The 23,937-nt window shown below is 43.3% G+C and overlaps 1 protein-coding gene across 1 annotated transcript in view; it reads left to right on the top strand.

Annotated features, from left to right (window-relative positions):
* The first annotated feature begins 281 nt into the window (after positions 1-281).
* BARX2 (BARX homeobox 2) overlaps positions 282-23,937 on the top strand; it is a 72,761-nt gene continuing 49,105 nt past the window's right edge. Inside the window, exon 1 of the mRNA XM_004763909.3 lies at positions 282-839. Within this exon, the coding sequence (XP_004763966.1) occupies positions 653-839 (187 nt within the window). The 5' untranslated portion in view covers positions 282-652. The remainder of the gene's footprint in view (positions 840-23,937) is intronic.

The raw sequence follows: 23,937 nt of genomic DNA, 5'->3' as shown, positions 1-23,937 counted from the left end.
CTCAGCAAGGACTCGACTTCTTTCTAGCAAGAGACCTAGACGCGCCTGCTCCCCCGGTTGCGGGTTGCGCGCACCCGACCCAGTCCAAGAGGTGCGCGGGGTCGGGTCGCAGAGGAGCTGCCCAGACCCGGCCCGCGGGCGGGGGCGGCGCGCGCTTCGCGCACCGCGCACTGCGCACCGCGCGCACACCCGAGCGCGCTCACCCTGCACACACACCTGGAGCGCGTCCCAGGAGGGGGGCGGGGAGGAGAGCCAAAGCGAGTGTCTTAAAATAGAGAGGCTGGCAGAGGAGCGCGAGACACCGCGAGGCGGGAGGAGGCGAGCGAGAGAGGCGGGCACGAGGCGTGCAGGTCCGCGGCCGACTTGCACGGGCGGGCTGGGCGGGGTGGGCGCCGACGCCCCTCGGCGCGGCTCGGCACCGGGCCCCGCAGGAAGCGCGCGCTGATTGACAGCTGCGCTGTTCCAAAAAGGCTCCGCGAAGATGCTGCTTCGCGGGTGGGTCTAGACGCGCGGCCGGCGCGCCCGGTGCCCGCTCCCCTCTGCGCGCCTCCCGAGCCCGCAGTCTCCCCGGCGGCCGAGGAACGGGGCCCAGGTTCCCGCCGGCGCGCCAGTTCCTGCGGCCCCGGCCGGCAGGCGCTCTCCCCGGCTCACCATGCACTGCCACGCGGAGCTGCGGCTGAGCTCTCCCGGCCAGCTCAAAGCAGCCAGGCGGCGCTACAAGACTTTCATGATCGACGAGATCCTTTCCAAGGAGACCTGCGATTACTTTGAGAAACTTTCCCTCTACTCCGTGTGCCCGTCGCTGGTCGTGCGACCCAAGCCCCTGCATTCCTGTACCGGTAAGACGCCCCGCCGGTGGTGGGGGCATTAGTCGGGTATGGTGGCTCTCCCGAGGGCGTCAGGCGCCTTCCCGCCTCTGTCCTCCCACCGGAGGGCGAGGGGATTCGGTGCCGGACGAGTCTAGTCCGAGGCGGGCATCGCAGAGGCGTCGGCGACCTAGGACGGGCCAGGCAAGGTGTGGATCGCAGGGCTGGCCGTGGAGCGGAGGCGGCGGGCCCAGAGCAGCGGCCTCTCGTGCCACGCCGGCGATCCTGCTCGAGGGAGAAAGCTTCCTCCTCCCCGGCGCCGCTGTGGTTTTCGGTCAGAAAGTTCAAACCCTTGACCCGGTTCAGCGCCTAAATCACTCTTTTCGGGAAGTGGTGGTGTTGCTGCTCGCCTTGAGTTCAGTTGTCCAGCCTCCTCTTGTCTCCACTGGGGATTTTACAAGTAAATCAGTGTCCTGAGGTTCTTAACCAAACCCTGAAATTGAACTTCACTTACAAGGCTCTCCCTCTGGGGCAGTAGTTCTGCCTGCAGTGCAAGCTGGGGAGATCACCCCCTTTTGGTTTTAAGGGACTGAAAAAAACAACAGTTATAACAATAAAAACATTCTTCACGTCTGGTTTCCTCTATCCACAAGAGCCTAACCAAGACCGCTAGGAAAGATAAAGAACATTTTATAAATACTTTGAAAAAGTCGTAGGTTTATGTGGAAAGTAAATCCAAAGGTATTTTGAAAACTCTGAGTGCATTAAGAGAAGATCCAAGTTTCAAAGTGCCCCGGCTTTATAAAGATTTAGGCTATGGAAAACCAAGTATAGAAAAAAGAGAGAGAGAGAGAGAGAAGTTCAAGCAATTTTTTAAATCAAAAATAGTAACTGTCTGTGCTTTCATCTAAAGGTAAAAATTTAGTATTTCCCAACTAAAAGAAACTTCGAGGTTATGTTTGTTGCATGGATGCCCTGAAAGAAAAAAAAAATTGTTACTTTCACTGAAAAAGTGAAGTGAAGAGCTAGCAGTGTTTTTAAAAGATTTTTTTTTTAAACATCCAGGCTAGAAGCTTCTAGTGCACATGCTTAGAATTCTGTATTTTCTTTTGATTTAATAGGTTGTCCCTGTAGGACCATCAATTAATAATGTATGTAAATACTTACAGCAAAGTTCTTTGAAAACCAAGTTGTTTCCACATGTATTTGGTTATGAAATGATTACAATATTAAGGTATGCCTATGTAAAATAAATTTTATCTGTAAGGTAGAATTGGGCCTGATAGCCCATAACAGGACTTGTAATATTAAATTTTAAGGACCAAGAAGTATATGAGAGAAGAAACAAATAAGAAACTTTGGAAATAAGGTAGATATCCTTGATGTTTATATTTTTACATTTATGTGTTTGCCATGCATATATATGCCCTTGAATGAGTAGTCTACCTATATATTAGATAGGGGAGGTAGGCTGAGTCTTGTGTTGAGCATAAATCATCACTTGTTATAATAAGTCAAACCTCCTTGAGGGGGAAAAAAAAAAAAGATTTAATCACAAATTTCAGTACACCCTGCTACGAATTGCATTTCTGCAGGACCTAAGGAGGAAACAGAACAATTCTGAATATTTGAGGTTAGTTCAGGGCTGGCACAGTTTTTAATGACTTTGTCTTCTGCATTCACCCGAAGGCAGATTTTCCTGGCTTCCAGCAGTCACGGAATGGGATCATAGTAAAAACATGCTTAAAAAAAAAAAAGTAATAAATAGTCTCAGAAAACAGTGATCCAGTGATCAATAGGGGCTAATTTCCGTGTTTCATTGAGCCTCGTATGGAAATAAGTCAGAGGAAAATAAGATGATTCATAGGTAGTTCTGAGAATGTTAAGGGTGAATTGCACATGTATCACGAACTAAAAGTTTTGCTTGGTCTTGTGCTTTTAAGTTCATTGATGGTTTATGTGAAAGGGTGGTTGTTGCTAATGGTTTTCTTGCCCTGTCATTCCAGTGTTTACTTCCTTTAGATGGTTCTTACGAAAACGTTGTGATTTTGTGTTCATTGAAATTTAAAATACAGAAAGTGGGATTTGCTGGTGGAATTAAACCCATAAAAACTGGCTACAATAGTCCATACTTTCAGGTCATAAGCCTTTAGTGGGTTTACAATTACAGTTAAAGCCTTACATGTATTAGATCATGGGAATCCCATTAGTGACTTCTCAAGGGTTTTGCAAATACCATGCTTTCAAAGCATTTTTGTTGTTTTTAACAGTTAAGATCAAAATGTTCAAGATCAAAAATCTTAGATTGGATAAATTTAATCCTTTTTATTAATTAAAAATGGTATTAAGTTAGTGGCTTTCTACATTCAATACAACTATATATGTATGTATCTACAATACATATGAATATATGTGTGTATATATATATATGTGTGTGTGTATTTTTTTTTCTGGATAGAGATAAATATTTAGCACTTTTGGTAGAACCAATATGTAAAAAGTTCAAATCCAGTGAAAGGCATACAATGGAGTTGAAATTACTGAACTTGTCCTCATCCATTGATTTGCTGTCTTTGAGATTTAAATAACTACCAAAAGTGACCTTTGCCAGGTAAAATAATGAAATAAGATTAAAAAAAAATTATCACCCTGCACAATAAGCATATAAAATTGGGGTGAAAAAAAAGCTACAGCATTTAAGAAGCCTCTACATAATTAAGCAGTCTACATTGTTTGGATTTAGTAATCCAAATGCCAATTTATGGTACTGAAACTCCTCAGGCAGAAGAGCATGTATTCAAGTAAATTGAGAAATGGAAACATTTTTCATTAGGCAGATCATTACCTGACAGCAGTTTATTATTAGACACGCTAACCTTGATGGAATGCTCACCTCCAAAAAAAAAAAAATTGTTGTTTGTTTAAACAGGCCCTTTCTTATTACAAATACAGTAATTTTAGGCTTGGAAGGCTGTCTCTAAATTTATTTAAGTTTACATGATGTTCTACATCACGAACTAGACAGTGAGAAAGGGGATCCTGTCCTTTGAAGACAAACTGAAGGAACATCTAAAATAAAATTTACAACACCATGCCCAAAGAGATCCTCCTTTTGAAAGAAAAGTTTGTTGCTCGGACCCCTGATGAGGTGTGAAATATGTTTGGGATTTATTTAGTGTATAACACATTGGTTTTATTTTAAAATGTGGTAACAGACATCCCCATTTGGAATGGAAATATATTGCCATTTAGAAATCGGTTAACAATCTCTCCGAAACATTAGAACTTTGACAGTGAGTAAAAGCTAAAAATGAGGTGCCGTTTAGGCTGTCATAAATACTGCTGAACTCTTGAGTGCATAATTTCATTTTTCTGGTCGTGATTACTGTTTCTTGGTGGAAGAGTTGCTCAAAGAAATCTGGCTTCTCGGGGTGGAGTATGGGGCAGAGATGCCGGCGGGTCGTTTTTGAAAGCTCTGTCTTTCAGTTTGATATTTAGAGACAGGCGGAGGGTGGAAAGATGAATGGCCTGCTTCACGAAAACAAAGACATAACAATTTATTCTACGAGTTTTCTTGAGGATACTGAGAAGCCAGCCTGCTGTGCTAATTACTTACAATTCTATGATATTTAAACTTAGAACCTAGAATGACCCCAGACTTGCCCATGTGCGTTTTGCGGGGGGGGGGGGGGCGGTGAATGTAGATATTTGGACGTTGTGCTGCCTGGGACCAGCACATGGCTTTTCATTAACCCACTGAAACCTACAGATGAATTTCTTTCTCCTTCCCTGCGGGAATGGTTCTGTTGAGTCTCCCAGTAACCTTCACTGGCTGGCCTTGTAGAACCAACTGTGGAGGTACGGAGCTGGAAGGGGTCACAGAGATCACAGACCAATCTCCCGGAACACAGTATCCTTTTTTTGTGAAGCGCTAGGGTCACATCAGTGCTTAGACACCATTTTAGTCCACGCTCTCCACAGCCATCCTTGTTAGGGTACTCAGAAATCAGGAGGACTTTTCCAACCTGGTCACATACCCGGGATAAGTCTGGGCACTCGCACCCAAGGGACAGTTAACCAGCCAATTAAGAGGGGCACTTGGGGAAGGGTGTTTATCTGAAGAGGTGGCATTGAGAACATTTTATGCTTCGGTGGATCCAAGAGAAACAAGTTCTTTGGGGTGGTGTCTTTGGGTTCATTTTATCACAAAGATTGGGTGTCATCCCAGTGAAAAATGAAATGAGGTAGGGACACGTGTAATGACTACTTGGGAGTTGGGCGGCCAGCCATTGCTTCATGGGGTTGGCTCCCGGGACTCCCCAAATCTCAGTGTGGTCTTTCAGTCCTTTCAGTCCTAAAACCCTCAGGGTTTTATTCTCAGGGTTGGGGATTGGAATATAATTCCATTGGAATGGAAAAAGGTAGATTGCGGTTTGGGAGGGTGACCATTATCAACAGGCATGTGTATTTCTGCCAGAGGCAGATGGGCATTTATTAGTGATTATTTGTAACTGCTCCTCCTGTTCCCATTCTCAGGGTAAACAAATCGAGGGACGCACAGGCTATAGGACTCATCCAGGGTCAGAGTGGACCTGGAACTGAGCTCTTTGGGCCTCCTCAGTTGTTGCCTCGCTTACTCCTTCAATTTTATAACGCCTTTGTGAAACAGAGAGGCTGAGGGTCTCCCCGGGAGTCCGTTTTAACTGGTGAATATAGCTTCTCAGTGGTTTCTTCTCTGGTTCTGATTTCCCTAATAACCAAGTGGAAAATGATTAGAAATTTAGTCCACAGGTTAAAATGCCTCTCCAAATGTCTACAGTCTCTAGTATTATTGAATTTCAGCAGTTTCCTTCAACACATCTTCATTCTTGCTTGGTGATGGCACTGTTAACGAGTTCATTACATTCCCATTTATTCTAAATCTTGACTCACAGTTGGGATACTTTACAGATTCCTCTAAACTATCCGTAGAACCACTGCCAAACCCTTCTTTGTCATTCTCTAGAACATACTGGGCAGTTTGGAATTGGGACCGAGGAGCATTGGGACAAATATTTTTGCTCACCAGATAGCTTTTTCTGTTTGAACTCCCCCTAAGGGGTGCCATTGCCAGCCAACATGTCATATTAACCTCGTTAAATACAGCCAGAATGAAACGGTGTTTGTGGTACTTCTCTGCTGAAGCCAGTCTGCCGGTGTTCTTGTGGGTTGTGTGTCCAGATTGAAACCATATTTGGATATAAGCGTGGACTATACAAAGTTGTTGGTTGTAACCCAACTGAGGAATCGAAGTGAAAAGATTGTAGGTCGAATACGTTCTAGGGATCTATAGGGAAAGCAGTAATGATTACAAAAGGTTGTTTAAATTATAAGGAGAGATTAAACTGGGAAAAAATAAAAAACCCACAAAAGGAAGGGATAGAGGAAAAGAAAAAGAGCAGGTTTGCCTGAAACTTCTGTAACTGCTCAAGGGAGCCTTGCCCAAAGCCCAGTGTCCTTCTGTGGGACCGCACGGGCCAACCTAAGGGGGCTTCCGAAATGCTTGTCAGTGCCTGGATAGTCAGTGGCGAAGATTGATTTTACTTGGATACACAGGGAGCCCCTTGAAACGAGAGACCCAGGGCCTGGGCACTGCCCAGCATTCGGTGTTCACTGTGGAGGGCTGAATAAATGTCAGGCCAGAAGCATTTTTAGGTGTCATTTGCACTTTATTGTTGAGGTCCCGCAGGAACAAAGTTGGAAAGCTTAGGTAGGCCACATGGTCTGAGGTTCATTGGTATGACACCCATGAACTTGTATGGGTGGGGACACTGCCAGAGGAACACTGCCCCGCTGGCCCCTCGTCCAGCTCCAGATCAAAGTGCACTCAGGTCCTGTGGCTGAACCCATGATGAACTCGTCACTGGAACGTGGGACTAGAGGGACATGGGGACTGGGATGAGATGTCCAGATTTCAGCCTCTTTCACCCTTCTTCCTTGGGGAAGGCCGTCACATGTGCTGTGTCGTGGGGTCATTTTTAGTGCGGCCCCAGAGCTGAACCCTAGTCTCACAGCTTCCTCACGGAGGGCTGCCCAGAGCCCCCGGCTGCTCATGGAGCCGTCCAGAGCCACGGCTGCAAGCAACCCGCTTCCCTTGGCAGCAACGGGAACAGAGAGGGGAAGAGGGGACTGCAGGGTATTAGGGGAAGCCTCCCCACATGTGACAAGACCCCGTGTGCCACCTCTCCAGTGCTTACCTCTGCATTAGGGGCCTGTGTGGTTGGAATGGCTATTTCTTCCTCCATAGCACAAATGACGGGGTGAGAACTGGCCTTATAATGCAATAATAATGTGGTTCAGATCAGAACCTTGGATAAACTTGGGGATATTCGCAAAGTAAGTGGTTCCAGGAAGAAGTTTATGTGTGTGTTTGTGTGTGTGTGTGTGTGTGTGTGTGTTTGTTTGTTTTTAACCAGAAAACCTCCCCAGCCCCTCAGGATTTAATGTATTTTCATTGTGGCTTAAGAACAGTTAGGAAAGAAAAAAAAAGAGTCTTGTTAAAATGAATGCTCTAAATAAAAACACAGTTAATTTTCCATTACAGTGTCTAATTACTCATCATCACTAGGGCATTTTTATATGGCAATTTAACTTCTTGAAAGTGGAAACTTGGCACACGTTTAAGGAAGAAAGCAGTGCTGCTAGATAGGTATCAGAAGATGGTCTAATTATGTTTGGGCTGGAGTTGACTCTGACACATGATTGCCCTGGAGAAGATAGGGGGATAGAGGGCCTCTTTCTTTAGCTGCAAAGCAAAGTCTCTGGTTTCTTCAGCGCCCGTTGAAATTAAATACGGAGGGAGAGAATTCTGAACGTTAGATGATGTGCAAGTACATCTGAAAAGGGACTCTGCCAGTCACCAGTTGAAGCTGATGTCAGGACTACTTGATAGGCCTGGAATACAGAGATCTACGCTCCCTGACTCCCACTGGCAGAGTTCAGAAAGATGAACATGGCCTTTCTCCAAGGAAAGGTCAAGATACAGCTGAGTAGAAGCCAATCTGGGAGGATCTCCGCACGAAACTAAATATGTTAAGAGTCCAAGCAGACAAGCTTACGTGGCTCCTTTTTATTGCATCCTTCTAGCTTACCAGCATGTCCCGAGGAACATATTCTTCTGGGTATGGGGGACACATAAGCATTCTCACAGTGTGAGTCATGTAGGATTACCTGCTGCCTTGGTGATGTCAGTATCATTATTTAAAAAAAAAAACAACAACTTATATGTGTGATAAGCAATGTGATTTTCTTTTTGCTTTTCTAATTCAAGGATTGCTTATGATGTGGGAAGATGGAATGGTGTAGGGCTTGGTGGAATCTTAGGAAGCCATAGCTTTATCTCCACCCCAGGAATGCCCAGCAGGTCCCTAATACTGATTCACCTGCCAACCTCCAGCACTCACTTCCCTCTTCTCAGAGTTCCTTATACTATGTAACTTAACCTTTGTTGAAATTCAGGATTATGGTCATTTCAAAGACAGGGTCTTGTATATTGAAGGAAGTGTAACGTGGAAGTTTAGTTTAAGCAATGGCTAGGAGAATCAACTTTGTACATTTCCCTCGTGGTAGTTTACAAACAACCAAGTCCTGATATTATGTCTTCTGTGGTGGGGGAGCCGCCTGGGCAAAGAAATTTGCTGAGATTCCTCCTCTTGAGTCCTATTTTATTTATCCCAAAGGCAGCTACAAACTTGGGAGAAATGCTAGAAATAGCCTGAAGGCCCTTCTTCACATTTGTAACCATACTAGAAAGGGTGACTTTTTTCTTTTTGAGTGCCTATCATATAATAGGCATTGGGCTAAGAGCTTTAAGATCAGCTAGAGGTCATCCCTTGGAGGTAGGTATTATTACTGCTATAGATGGGAAGCTGAGAAATTAAGTAACTTTCTCAAAGTCACATGGATACATAAAGATCTCTTACAAAGCAGTAAAAAGGCAAGTAGAAAGATTTGCAGTTCTTAGAGATGAATATCTAGACAATAAAAATGAAAGCATGTTCTGCCTCCCTGGGAATCAGGAAAACACAAATTAAAATGAGGTACCATTTCACATAATCAGATAGAGAAAAATTGAAGAATCTGAAACTCTCAACTGATGACAGCGATGTGACGTGATAGATATTCTCATACACTGATGGTGGGAATATTATTTTGGTACAATTCCTTTGGAGAGCCATGTGGTAACACCCAGAAAAGCTACAGCCCAGCAGCCCCACCTCTGGGTTGATGCCGTGAGAAAACTGTACACGTGTGCAAAGGGACACATGCTTAAGAATTTCTGGTCATTTCTGTGTTGCTTATGATAATGACAAATCAAAAACAAACCACTCTTCAGAAGGAAAAAAGGATAAAAAATATGTCTATTCATGCAATGAATTTCTATGTTATGAAAATGAATGAGCCAGAACCATATTCTACATGTCTGAATGTGGGTGAGTTTTAGAAAGATAGTGTTGAGAATAAAACAAGTTGTAGATTGATACTATTTATATACTACTTGAAAACAAGCAGACTAATAGTTATATTATTGAGGGAGGCAAGGGTATGGGATGAGGAGGGCTACCCACGGGTCTTTATTTTCCTGTGTAATTATTTATTAAGGGAAAGAAAAGGCCTAATGTAAATATGGCTAAGCATTCAGATTTAGCAAAGCCTGGTCATAGGTATACAGGTGTTCATTACATTACTCTTTGTACTTTTCTCTATGTTTGAAATTTTTCATAATGTAAACATTGAAAAGTGATAGTGTGGGAGACCTCACATATTCACAAAGCCCTTGATCTTGTGGAACGCTTGATGGTTTTCTTAATAGCTTTTCTGTCCTGACACAGAAGCTTTTAAATGCAGAACTTGTAGGCAGTCTCACAGTAGGGAAATAAGAACACTTTATAATTAGACACATGTGTACATGTCTCACTAAAACAACCACTGTAGCTGCTGTAATTGGCTTTTGGATCTCACTTTCCTCCCCTGGCTAGATGGAGATACTATTTATCACCAAGATAGCTGCCATTCCCCCAAGTGATACTTTTGCATATGAGTAAACCATCTCTGAGCCCGTCACTAGGACTAGGAAGAAATTGCTCCTTGAAGTGTTTGTTTATTTCAGGTACACATCAATAATCATGCGAGCAAGAGCCATTAGGTTGTTTTCCCTTCTTAATGTTGTTGATGTTTAAAATCACAATCAGTTGTCTTTTATTGCATCTTGCTTTTGTATCTATTTGCTGAGCTGGTATACAACCCTTGGCTTTTGACCTGTGGTCCATTGCTATGGACAATTTAACTTAAAAAAAAAATTGTCTAGGGATAGCTAGGAATACCAAAGAATCTAAAAATGTTAAAATGAAGATTATAAACAGGGACCAATGATGTTGGTGTTGGCATGTAAACTGGGTGAGTTCTCCTTATGTTTTGGAACCATGATTTGCTGTGGAAGCATTGACGTGTGGTAGCAGGGCTTGTTAGGAAGGGATGAGCACTGTTACCGTGGAAATCCCACAGAGAGCTGTGTGTTAGGGATAATAAATGACCATCCTATGGTTTGGAGAAGGTAACGGAGACCTTGCTACTCTACAGTGACATCTGTTCAGTCTGTCTTAACAGCCGGGACATTTCTCTTTTCTCTGCAACGTAGTTCCAGTTTAGAAATAGTGCTCTAAGACAGTTTGGCCAAAAAGTAGCCTTTGGGAGCTTTATCCTTCTGTGTCCCTTCAGAGGGAAAAAAACTCTTCAGTGCAGGTGAAACAGTTCGTACAGTCCAGAGTTGGCCAATGTGTTCCTCTTCCTCGACCATCCCTTTCTGCCTAAATACAGTGGACCCCTGCACAACACGGGTTTGAACTGCACAGGTCCAATTATGCATGAATTTTCTTTAAAAATAAATTCCATACAGCATTTTTTTCTTCCTTACTATTTTCTTCGTAACATTTTCTTTCCTCCAGCTTACGTGTTCGCAGAATGCAAAACACGGGTTAGCCGTCTATGTTGCCGGTAAGGCTTCCGGTCAGCAGTAGGATGTTAGTAGGAACCTAAGTCAAATATATCCCTATCTGTCTCCCTGGGTGAAAACTTGCTAAACTTGCGGGGAGTCAGAAGCTCAACGGTGATTTTTTGAGTGCGCCCCAAACCCCTTATTGCCCAGGAGCCCACTGCACATACGGAGAAGCAGATCAATCCAAGCACTTTAGGGCCTGCGTCCCGCCCAGATCATCCGCAGCCGGTGTCACTGAGCTTTTACCAGTGCTCGGCAGTGGCACAGTCAGCAGGAATTAATGACCACATCTAAAGGACTGTGGCCAATTTGGACACGGCCGAGGGGACGGTGGATCTGTCAGATTTGTTGCCAGTGAGTGGACTTTCATGGTTTGCAGGAGCAAGTCTGCAATTCATCTGACCTGCGCGGATGCACGCTGTGGCTGGAGGAAATCAGACAGACGGCAGTTTTCGCTGCGTCTTGCTCAGTTAACCTTCTGGATCTTTTCCGTGGAATCTTATTCCTCATAAAAGGGACTGGCTGGGCTGGAGGCTGTCGATGGAGAGCACATTACAAAGGAAAGTTCCAAAGAGCTGCCGTGGGACTCTCGGAGTAAGTAACTTGCAGAAGGACTTGTTCTCGCAGCCAATGGGCTCCGTAACTGGCAACAAATTGGAGAGAGCCACCTTGGATCTTCCGTTTGCAACTACTTGGGAAAAAACAGGCGAGGACTTAGAATAGCTGCAGTCGCTTTTTAGCAAGTTTTCACCCAGGGAGACAGATAGGGATATATTTGACTTAGGTTCCAGCCTGAGTCCTTTTCTTCTCATGACTGAGCATTTTATTGAAATAATTGGTCAGTCGCCCCAGAGGAGACTGTTTGGAGGGTGTTGTTAATTTTGTTATCCCTGCATATCATGGCAACTCATTATTGCTCTTAGCACGTTAGACAGCTGTGTAACTTGGAAGCACGTTTTCGATCCCTGGTGTTGAGCACAGCATAAAGGAACATTCTATGGGAGTACTGGTTTGGGTTTTGTTTTGTTTTTTTTAAACTGGGACCTTGAGCCTTGGCAGTTGGAACAATTGCTACGCCAACAGAGTGCGTTTCACTTTTTAAGTAGCTGCAAAATAGCAATAACAATAAGTGTAAATGGTAACCCTGTGGCAGATATAAGGTGTTTGCCTACATGAGGGTGTTTACATTAATGAAATCGTTGCTGTTGTAATAAGCACTGCTTTTCGGATGGGAAAAGGGAAACTCGGGGAGATGAAGAAAGGGCAGCAAGGTCAAATGAGTAGGTGGCACCATTGAGATTGGAATTCAGGTCTGTTTCTTTCGTATAAAGCTCCATGCTATGTGTAATTATAGGGAAGTACGCAAGTTAGAAGTCAAGCCTGTTCCTTTCTATGGGGGCGGGTCGGATCCATACTGTATATAAAGCAAAGTCTGATGAACTTTGTGAAGGAATTTATTTTGCACCTGCTAACTCCTTTACACATATTTACAATCACTGTGTGCCAGTCAGCCTTTCCTTTTCCGTGATTATTTGAGTCTATAAATGCATCTAGACGAATTCTAAGAAGTGGTACTGTCTTTGGAGGAAGCGAGATTGTAGACCTATTGCCTTCTGGCGTTGTGATTCTTAACCCATTTCCTTGCTCCAGGTGTCCTGATCCTTGTGACATGCCTGAGGCTTCTTTGGTCACATGACTTCCATGAGCTGCAGTCCTCGGAAGAAAGCTTTTCTCTGGGGCTCAAGCGTGGAATTCCCATCCCTCCCTTCCTCCACCCATCATCCATTCATTCTTATGAACCACAGAATATGCTTAACAACTAGATGACCACTAGTTGCCCGGAGAGTGAAAGCTTGGAATATTTTTCATGAAATACTCACTATTAAGTTTAGTGGGGAAAAAAAATCTGACCTCTTATTTGGCATCACTTCATAGGTTAAGAGACTATTTTGTTTCATATTATATGTTGTGGGTCTTGGGGTGAGTTCTGGGAGTCTTTTTTTTTTTTTTTTAAGATTTTGTTTATGTATTTGACAGACAGAGATCACAAGTAGGCATAGAGGTAGGCAGAGAGAGAGAGAGGGAAGCAGGCTCCCTGTTGAGCAGAGAGCCTGATGCAGGGCTCGATCCCAGGACCCTGAGATCATGACCTGAGCCAAAGGCAGAGGCTTTAACCCACTGAGCCACCCAGGCACCCCTGGGAGTCTCTGTTTTTAAAAAGAGTTTATAATGAAAGGTCAAGTTTGGGAACCACTGTAGTATAGATATCAGCTTGCTGGTGAGATTGATGTCCTTTGTACCCCACAACTTGAATACAGGAAGCTGTTTAGTGGAATGATCCTAGTAGATGGATTTTGAGTCAGAGGGTACTGGGTTTGTGTGCATTTTATTGTTTGCCTGACCTTCAGCAAGTCATTTAACCTCCCTGACACTCAATTTCTTCATCTACAAAAGGAAAATAATATTAGCTGCCTAATAGTGTTAGTCATGTAGGTTAAATGAGATAATGCATACAAAGCTCTTAGCATAGTTCCCGGCTTGTAAATGCTCAGTAACTGATAGCTTCTGTTAAAAATAATAGTCTTATAATCATAACAGCATCTTGGTTGACTGAAGCACAGCCCTTTTGAGAAAAGTCACTATTCTTGATGAATTAAACTCAAGAAAAACTAAATATTTTTAAAAACAACCCCTTCACTCCTGGGCATTCTTGTGAGTTATGTCATAGCACCAATTGCCTCTTAAGGCTGCTTGCAACCCGGGTGGTCTGTGAGCCAAGGTCAAGTCTTCATGAATGGGAACGTTAGATACCCACCTTCCTGTTTCATAATATGAATTCAGAATTTTGTAAATTTCTAAACGAGTGGGACAAACAGGTCAATGTGACATCGTCACAAAATGTGCTTTGTTCCTTTATTTTTTTACAAGAGTTGCCTGGGAATAATTACCCATAGGAAATATTTCATCATACAGCTGTGTATCTCAAGAACTGTTCCAGAAAAGTGGCAGGATTTCCCAGCCAGTTTGCATTCTTTTCTTCTTTGAAGAGTACAGTTCAGGATAGTCCTTTCTTGTGCAAGAGAGCCCAAATATTCTCTTATTTCAGCGTACTGAGAGAAAAAAATTCAGCTGGGATCTTTTTTAATTGGCGATGTGGAAAAGGTAGCAGGTTGGGAAACAGTTGTTGTCGCAGTATATTATTGGGTCTGTGATTCACAGGGAGTTCCAAATAAAGGCCCTGGTTTACAGCTTTTAAATTGCTCCTGGGGCTAGTTTAAGATTGCATTTCAAGTGGTAATGCTGGCTGTTGTGTTGAAGGAGCTGCGTGGACTGGAGTTGGACATGGGTTTCTCCTGGAATTGTTTCTTGACTAGTCAGTGGTATCTTAGGAGGTCCAGTATCTGCTAATGAAATACTTTAATTGATTAATCCCCTCCATAGGGTGAGAAAAATTCTCTCGAGGATTTCTCCCTTTCAATGGTGTGAGGGAAGCCCCGGTGAACAGGGCGGGACATCTGTCCCACCATTTACAGTGATGATTCCTACAGGCAGTGTCTAGTGACATCGTCCAGGCTCAGTGGTAGGGGGAGGGGCAGGTGAAAGCCAGTGGAGTAGGACCCACTGGTGTGTCATCATGGCTGCCATGGAGTGAGACTGAATTGTGTAGGGAGGACTCACCTTGTTCCCTAAGTTCCTCAAAACCATTGTTGAAATAGGACTCAATGGGAGATAAGGATTTGGGGCAGCCTGTTGAGAATATTCTGTTAAAGCTATGAATTCAGAGAAGTACTGTGCCTGCATTTGTAACCCAGTAGGAGGGGAGTAGGCAGAACTGGGTGAGAGGTGGGAGGTGGGGTGTGGGAGAGAACATTGGCAAACAAGGAAAGAAGAGTTAGGGGTCAGGAAACAGGTTATGCTACTGAAGCTTGGAGCGTGGGTCCTTCGACATCTGTGCAGTATGTGCTGTCCCCATCAGGAGAACAGATTCAAAAATGGGAATGGAATATTTCATTATGGAAATTGCCCGGTGAGTACCTGCTTATTACCAGAGGCGTTCCTGGTCCCGGAGGGCAGTTGATGACCCCTGATTGGGCAGCAGCCTGCCCAGCCATGCACGTTGCCTCATTAGCATATACATTAATGATGCGTTGAAGAGTTTCATCATCCTGGGTCACAAAAGATCATTATAATACGATAATACAGTAACCGTATGCATACAGTGCCAGGCAGGAAATCACATGTCCCCTGCTGTAAACAGGGCGAGTGGGAGCAGAGTTCGCAGTGCAAATCCTGTCAGAAAACCTGTCTTGGGCCCTTCACTGCCTCTGTTTCAGGGTACTAACACGCATTACTGTGTTTTTTTAAGACAGCGGGACCATAAGTGGGCCACATTTGGCCCACCACCTGTTTTTTCTACTGCTAGGAACTAACATTTGTTGGTGTTTACATTTGTAAATGGAAAAAAGAGAAATCAAAAGAAGAACATTTTGTGACCCATGAAAATTATGCGAAGTCCAGATATCGGTGACTATGAAGTTTGAGGAGGGCAAAGTCACACCTGCCAACATATTGTGTTTGATGGGCTTCATGGGGTGACAGCAGAGAGGGGCAGTTTTGGCAGAGACGGTATGGCCCCCCAAATCTAAACTCTTTACTGCCTGGCCCTTTACAGGAAAGGTTTGCAGGCCCTTGGACTAGACTACTGGAGCAGGGTTCCACAGTTGGCTAATAAAGTTACTTCTGATCCACAACAGATGATGTCATCCTAGTTATTCTAGGCCACCAAACCCCTCCTTTGATTCACCACAGACCAAGGCTCTGTTGTCCTCCTGTGACATGTGAACGACCTTGGAAATGGGAGTTTAGTGGGAATTTTGCGGGGACTCTCTTAAATTGAGACAAGGCTCTGGGAGCTAAGGGTGAATTTCTAAACCTTTCTAGAAATAACACAAGATTTTTCTGCACCAAGAGAAGGGTTAGAAATATTGACAGTAAAGTGGTCAAGATTCTGCTGAATTCTGGGAAATTTTCTTTGCTGTCCCAACTCTCAATTCATTTTCCCAGAGGAAAGCTGAGAACGACAGCTTATAAGAGCTTGGGAGTCTCCAAATGACTGACATTTATCTTTTTGAGGTTGACATTGAGGGTGACATTTTACAGGCTTCTTATTTAACTTTAACTTATTGCCCATCCCTGGAAATAATAGCAATAATAATACAACTTCTGCAGTTACATCACTACAGCCCTAGCCAGGAGGCTTTGCACGGCTGGGTAAAGCACTTGACTGCAATGCAGCTTGCATTCTGCTGCAGAAATACACACCCATCTCTATGTGCCTTTGGAATTTTCAACCATTCAGGTTCGGGGCTCCCAGACCTTTCAAGAAGGACAAAGCATGATTCCCCTGGTGCTCAGTGCACTCTTATTTTGTTTTAGGTGCTTGGGGTTGGGATGAGACTTCCCCTGTCCCAGGCAGCCTTTGGACTGAGGAAGCCCATTGTGAAGTAGGAGGTGTGAAATGAAGCTGACTGGTGATAACTTCCTCCTCGTTGTGTTTATCCAACCACCAAGCAGAGAATCCCTCAGGTACTGGCCTTACCACTAAAATGGCCTTGGTGAAGGGTGTGTACCCAGAAGGTAGGTTAACTCAAGAAGAAGCAGTCACTGATGTTGGTGGGTAAAATCCGACCTCAAAGAGAAGCATGCATGGGACATGCTGTCTGTGATTTCTTTTTCTGAGTGGGGGTGAACTTGACAAAGGGACAATAATAACAATGAAAAACAAAATAAATATAAATATAAAAATAAATGTAACAGCAAACATTTATTTAACACTTACTATGTGCCAGGCACTGCTCTCAATGCCTACATGAATTAATGAATTTAATTCCTGCCACAGTCATGTGAGAGACTAGTATTCCTTGCACTTAAAAATGAGGAAACAGAGAAGTAAAGAGACAGACCTCTGCTTGGGTGGCATAGGGTATCAGGAGAGAGGAAATCACAGTTTACGTGGTTAGAGATCAAGTACCGGAGGGGATAATCTCTGATTTCTACAGTGTTCACCACAGTGTGACAAACAGGGATTCTCAAAAAATATGGCTGGAGGAGGAGAAGAGAAATCACAACTTTGTCCCACATAGGGAGCTCTGTTGCTTAATAGGGAGCTTAGACTCCTGAAGAATTTCTTTTCTTTCTTTTTATTTATTTATTTTTTAATTCTAAAGAATTTTTAAAGATTTTATTTTTAACTAATCGCTATACCCAGCATGGGGCCCGGAACTCACAACCCCGAGATCAAGAGTCACACATTTGGGGCACCTGGCCGGCGCAGTCAGAGGAGTGAGCGACTTTTGATCTCAGTGTTGCGAGTTTGCGCCCCACATTGGGTTAGAGTTTATTTAAATAAATAAAAAAATTTAAAAAATGGAGTCGCATTCTCAACTGACTGAGCTAACCAGATGCCCTGAATTTCATATTTTAAAAAGCGGTGCTGGGTGCAAAATAGATCATAAGCAATATTTTAAAAAAATGTTTCTGATTTTTTTTTATTATGACTCATTTGGCTTTCCTTACCCAATCCTTTATTTCTAGGCTATACAACTGTCCCTAGAATGATTAGGATGTATTTTCCCCCAAAGAACAGTGAAGTTCTTCCATGGCTAAAGTCTAAGGGAACCTATTAGTGTCCATGTTTGCGAAGTAAGCTAAAGATGGACGTAGTTCCGTGTTTTACTCATTACACTTTACTGCTTTAGGTACTGTTCCAGGGTGGATATGATTTAACCCTATTTTATTTTATTGTTAATATCAGAAAAAAAATTAAATGTGAGTCGATGAAACTGAACACTTGTGTACCTGCCACTGAGTTGAAGGGAAGGACATTTCTCCTGGGGTTACCCTGTGCCCCTCCCTGACCCTGTCCCCTTCTTTTCCTCCGCTAGAGGCAACAAGTGTCTCAGTTCTCTGCCCTGCTCTTCTCTGTAGTTTCACCATATGTTTGAATCCCTAAATCAGAGATTGCTTAGCTTTCTTCATTTTTGAACTTTATAGAAATGCAAGCGTCCCATGTGTATATTTGATGACTTGTGCTTTACGTAGCATTACATTCCCAAGCTTCGTGTATGTTATATGTTGCTGCTGTTTGTTCAGTTTTTCATGACTGTGTGCTCCCCAGTGTAGAGATATAATGCAATGTATTTATCCATTCTGTCCATGGACTTTTAGGTTGTGTCCAGTCCTCATTAAAGATACTGTTGTCTTGCCCTTTTTTTTTTTTTTAAGATCTTGTTTTTAAGTAATCCCTATACCCAACATGGGGCTGGAACTCACAACACTGAGATCAAGAGTCACATGCTTTACCCATGAGCCAGCCAGGCACCCCGGGGATATTGTTGCTTTGAGCATTCTTGTTAAATGCCTTCTCTTTCTTTCTTTTTTTTCTTTTTTTGAAAGATTTTATTTATTTATTTGACAGAGAGGGAAAGCAAGTAGGCAGAGAGGCAGGCAGAGAGAGGGGGGAAAGCAGGCTCCCCACTGAGCAGAGAGCCTGATGTGGGACTCGATCCCAGGATCCTGAGATCATGACCCCAGCTGAAGGCAGAGGCTTTAACCCACTGAGCCACCCAGGCGCCCTGTTAAATGCCTTTTCTTAAAACCAGTGATCAGGAGGACTCCCTTAAATAGTTTTCCGATGAAAAGGATAGTCTTACAGTTTAGTGAAAATGGTAATACTTATTTTTTGCACAGATAGGTGTAGTTTTTATTTGAGGATGCAGACTGCATATTAAATGGATTTATTTTTAATTGATTTTTTGATTAACTTTTTCCCAGAATTGAGAATGATTTGTAAGTAGTATTTTCTAAACAAATTGAAGTATTTATTGTAAAAATCACTGGAAAATAAGTCACATTTTACCACAGAAGTTTTATATATATTTTAATCAAATAGGTGTTTAAAAATACTAAATAATTTTAACTAGAACGTGAAGTACTTTGTTCTGTAAGGGAGATACTAAATAAGCTTTTGTCATCCAGAGCAACAAACAGTAAACAGGACAATTACTTAGGTAAGACGGTCTTTGCCGCAACCCCTGTTTATTTGGAGACTAGAAAAGAAATGTTTAATTTGGGCATTTTTCAACTTTAAAAGATAGTCTTTAAGAACTTTCTGAAATTATCTGCAGAAAGATACAAAAGCACGGAGGTTTAAGACAGGAAAGAATTTATAGTCCACTGCGCTGTTTTTTTGCTAGAAAGAGAACCAAATCCCAGACTAAGTTACTTAACCAAGATCACGGTGAGGTCTTACTATGCCTTTAAATATAGCTCCTCTAAAATAGCTCTAGGAACCTATAGTTCCACTTGTAAATTAGAAACCAGCAGCGTCTTGTCATAGTCCTATTTTTTTGCTTCAGTGCATCTTAACTTACTCAGCATCATTTAAAAAACGGTGTGATTTGTCGATTGCTTTTCCCCACCTGGTCGACTGTGCTGACCTAAGAGAGATTGTACTTGGTTCCCAGAGCCGGGCTTCTGTCCCTGACAGTATTTCCATGGTCTCGTGACTCGGCTGCCGCCACCCACGTTCGAGGAGAAGCACTAAGCTTGAAAAATCCCGTGGCTGCATCACCCAGCAGTAGCACAGGGCACCTCGACCTCAGCTTGTCCGCAGGTTGTCCTGGGCTTTTCCCTTGGAAGGAAACGGAGACTTTGCAAGAGAGATCTTAATGAGGTCCTTTGGATTAGACTGGGTTAAGGGCCAGGGAGGTCCACGCATTTAAGGGTGGGTATGAGACTCTTCGTGTTCTTGGAATCTCCCTGGGCCCTCCCGTCATACCCTGCCAGCACCCGTCCAGCCCTCTCCCTCTGCCACCATCCTGAAATAGCCAGGGTTCAGCACGTAAGACATTCAGTGCTCCTCTAATTTTGATGGGCCGATGACTCTGCATTTACCAGGGGGATGGGCCAATGGGGGCCGTGGCGGGGATGGGTTGGGTTTTGACTTGGTTCCTCTGAATGACAGTCTCCGAAAGTTTACAGTCTGTTTTAAGAACGGCGTGGCAATGCAATGGGTCCTGGAGACAGAGCGTGTGCATGCAGTGGGTGACTGGGCAAGCTGCCCTGCTTTTTCTCAGCCTCTCCCTCCTGGGCTGGGAAATGGGTGTGTCATAGTGCTGGGTGCCCCTGGGTTTGCTGTAGAGACTGACTAAGCTAGATCTCTTGAATCTCATGGGACAAAGGAATTCACCTCTGAAATAAATTTGAAGTGTGTGTGTGTATGTATATACCTATATGTCATTAGGTTTCTGCATCAGAGAGTCGGGGAATACATCTGCAGAGGAAGGTCACCAAGATGGCTAGATGCATAGCCTGTCACACACTAGCTGCCCCCTTCCCTTGCACCCAGCTCCAGCAGTACCTGACTTAGCCCGTATACTGTCCTGAAATTTCATATTTATTTGACTGTCTCCCCTGTGGGACTGTGAGCTTCTGTCGGGCAAGAAATATGCCTTATTCATCCTTGTGCCCCTGGCACCTAGCATATTTTAGGTGCTTAATAGGTCAAGAAAACAGTGTGGTTTTGTTTTGTTTTTAAAGATTTTATTTATTTATTTGACAGACAGAGATCACAGGTGGGCAGAGAGGCAGGCAGAGAGAGAGGAGGAAGCAGGGTCCCTGCTGAGCAGAGAGCCTGATATGGGGCTCGATCCCAGGACCCTGGGACAATGATCCGAGCCAAAGGCAGAGGCTTTAACCCACTGAACCATCCAGGCGCCCCAACAGTGTGGATTTGAACCTTACTATAACTTACTGAACCCGCTGAGATTAGTCCGGTGTCTCCTTTCAGCACTCGTCTTACTCTAGGCAATATATTTTTCTCTTGCTCACCTTCTCCCTGTTTTCCACTCAGGCGATCTTTCTCCTATCAAGGGACCATCTTGATCCCACACCTCCAGTTGTCAGATGTTGCTGCTCCTCCTCAGACCCCCCCCCTTTTTTTTTTGGTCCAAGAATTTATAATATGCAGCTTGTCACACTTGGCTTATAGCCTTTATTATGTGGAATTGTCCACTTTTGTGTGCGAATCCTTAAATTAAGCCCTTATTATTTATATTAAAGTGTCTGCGGTTGTTCTAATTCTCTAAGTTCATACTGATTGTACTTCCCCAGGAGGGATGATGGTTCAGTTCAAGTTAATCTACAAGACTAAAGTGTAACCTCCTGGGGTGGGGGGGACAGGAGCTCAATGGCAGCTGTTAACCAGTGCATAGCAACTCCTCACAACGGCTTAAACATGAAAAGGGAATGGGAGTAATAGAATATGCTGGAATTTGATGAGGACACCGCATGCTAGAGAACACGGGATTGGAACTTGCAGTTGTAGACGATGACTACGTCTCATAAGACCAGAGTCCCTGAACCCTTAGCTCCACGACGCCCCAGAGGAAAGGCTGGTGGAATCATCAGCCAGTTCCAGTGTAGCTCGGGGAGCTTTACACTCTGTTGTCACACAACATCCTTTCCTTTCTTCCTTAGTTAAACCTCTGTAAAATAGAGACAGAGTTCTTGCCACCTTCATGTCCCATAAATTTGGTGATCAGAATAATTGCAAAACCTCTTAGGACTTTGAGGTGTGAAAAGCATGGAGAAATTGCAAGAATTAAGTCACCTGATATATAAAACTTGTATTAAACATCTTTGCATGAAAGAATCCATCCCCTGCTGGCAGTTACTGGAAGATGCCCTAAATCGGTCATAGCATCGTTTCAGAGTGTAACCCGTTTGGAAATAAAATTATTAATATCAATTATTTAAATTAGATTAAATTATTAAATAATTATTTAAATATGTAGAATTATTAATATTGATGAAATTAATAATAAAATTATTAATGAACTCACTACCCTATTTTTGTGCTCAGGAAATTGTATAGATGGCTATGATTTTTTTCAGATTTTATACAAATCAGATTCTAAACAAGCTTTTTTAAAAAAAGATTTTATTCATCAGACAGGGAGAGAGAGAGAGCACAAGCAACAGGGGTGGCAAGGTGAGGGAGAAACAGACTCCTTGCTGAGCTGGGAGCTCGATGAGGAGCTCGATCCTGGGACCCTGGGATCATGACCTGAGCTAAAGGCATATATGCTTAACTGACTGAGCCACCCAGGTGCCCTGGATTCTATACAAACTTATCAAGAATTTAATATGTCTGCATTAGAAACTTCAGTGAGTTAACAATGAGATGTTACCTCACACCTGTCAGAATGGCTAAAATCAAAACCACAAAAAGCAGCAAGTGTTGGCGAGGATGTGGAGAAAGAGGAACCCTCGTGCACCTTTGGTGGGAATGCCAAGTATTGCAGCCCCTGTGGAAAACAGTTATGGAGGCTCATCAAAAAATTAAAAATAGAACTACCATGTGATCCAGTAATTCCATTACTGGGTATTTACCTAAAGAATATATAAAGAATTAATTCAGAGGGATACATACACCCCTATGTTTATTGTAGCATTCGTCACAACAGTTAAATTATGGAAGCAGCCCAGGTGTCCATCAGTAGATCTGTTGATAAAGAAGATGCGGGGTGCACCTGTGCACGTATGTGTGTGTGTGTGTTTAAAATGGAATATGACTCAGCCATAAAAAGAATGAAATCTTGTCATATGCAAAAACATGGATAGATCTAGAGGGTATGGTGCCAAGTGAAATAAGTCTGCCAGAGAAGGACAAGTAATGCATGATTTCACTTGTATGTGGAATTTAAGAAACAAAACAAGTGAACAAATGAAAAAAGAGAAAACAAAAAAAAATAGACTCTTAAATACAGAGAATAAACTGGTAGTTGCCAAAGGACAGGTGGGTGTGGGGGATGGATGAAATAGGTGAAGGGAATTAAGAGTACATTTATTTCGAAGAGCACTGAGTAATGTATAGAATTGTTGAATCACTATATTGTACCCCTGAAACTAATATAACACTGTACATTCATTATATTAATTTTAAAAAAGTTAGTGAATTCAATTTAACTCTTAAATGATGGAGTGATCCACACTGAACTTTCTGACTAAAACAAAGAAATGGCAGGGTGCCTAGGTGGCTTGGTCAGTTGAGCGGCTGACTCTTGATTTTGGTTCCAGTTGGGACCTTAGGGTCCTGGAACCAAACCCGTGTTCCACGCTCAGCAGGGAGCTTGCTGGAAGAGTCTGTCTCTCCCTCTCCCTTTCCCTTTGCCTCTCTCCCTGCTCACGTATGTGCCTTCTCGCTCTCCTTCTCTCTCAAGTAAATAAATAGATATTTTTTTAAAAAACAACCCTAGACCACAGCCCTTATTCTTTCAACTAGTGTTCATTAAGAAAAAACTCTCAAGCACTTATCTCCCACGTGTGATGACAGAGCATCAAAGTTTCTGCCCTCATTCTTGTGGGAGAGGTAGAGGAGGAAATACAAGGTAACTGGTACAACATCAAATGACAGATTCCATGAGGGGGGAAGGTAGGTGTGCCAAGGGCCACCTAACCCAGACAAGAACTTGGGGCAACAGTGAGGGAAGGTCCAGGGAAGGCAGCCTCTAAGCTGAGGCCTCCAGGATGAATAGGCAGAGGCAGACATTGCTAAAATGAGTTCCTTTTCTTGAATATTATAGCAAATGGGATTGAACATTATTTTGATGGTTGATGATCTTGTGACCTTAGGGAAATTATTTTTATCACCAGTCTTTATGTATTGTTATAAGTGTAGTTGTGCAAAATATTAGTAGACTATTAATGGTAATACTGTCTGAAATGCCTCTTTGGAAGTCGTGTTTTTGAGAAAATAAGCCCACAGGGATGCTGGGGTAGCTCAGTTAGTTAAGCGTCTGCCTTCATTTGGATCAGGTCATGATCTCGGGTCCTGGGATCAAGCCCGGCGTCGGGCTCCCAGCTCGGCAGAGGAGTCTGCTTCTCCCTCTGCCTCTGCCCCTCTCCCGGCTCATACTATCTCTCTGTCAAATAAATAAAAATGAAATCTTAAAAAATAAGCCCATATAAGGGCACCTGGGTGGCTTAGCTGGTTAAGTGACTGACTCTTAAGTGACAGGTCACCATCTCAGGATC

Source organism: Mustela putorius, unplaced genomic scaffold (genome assembly GCF_011764305.1).
Source record: "Mustela putorius furo isolate JIRA1106 unplaced genomic scaffold, ASM1176430v1.1 tig00000460_pilon_pilon_pilon, whole genome shotgun sequence".
NCBI lineage: Eukaryota > Metazoa > Chordata > Mammalia > Carnivora > Mustelidae > Mustela > Mustela putorius.
The sequence above is the reverse complement of the archived record's forward strand: the minus strand, read 5'-3'. Positions and strand labels throughout refer to the sequence as shown.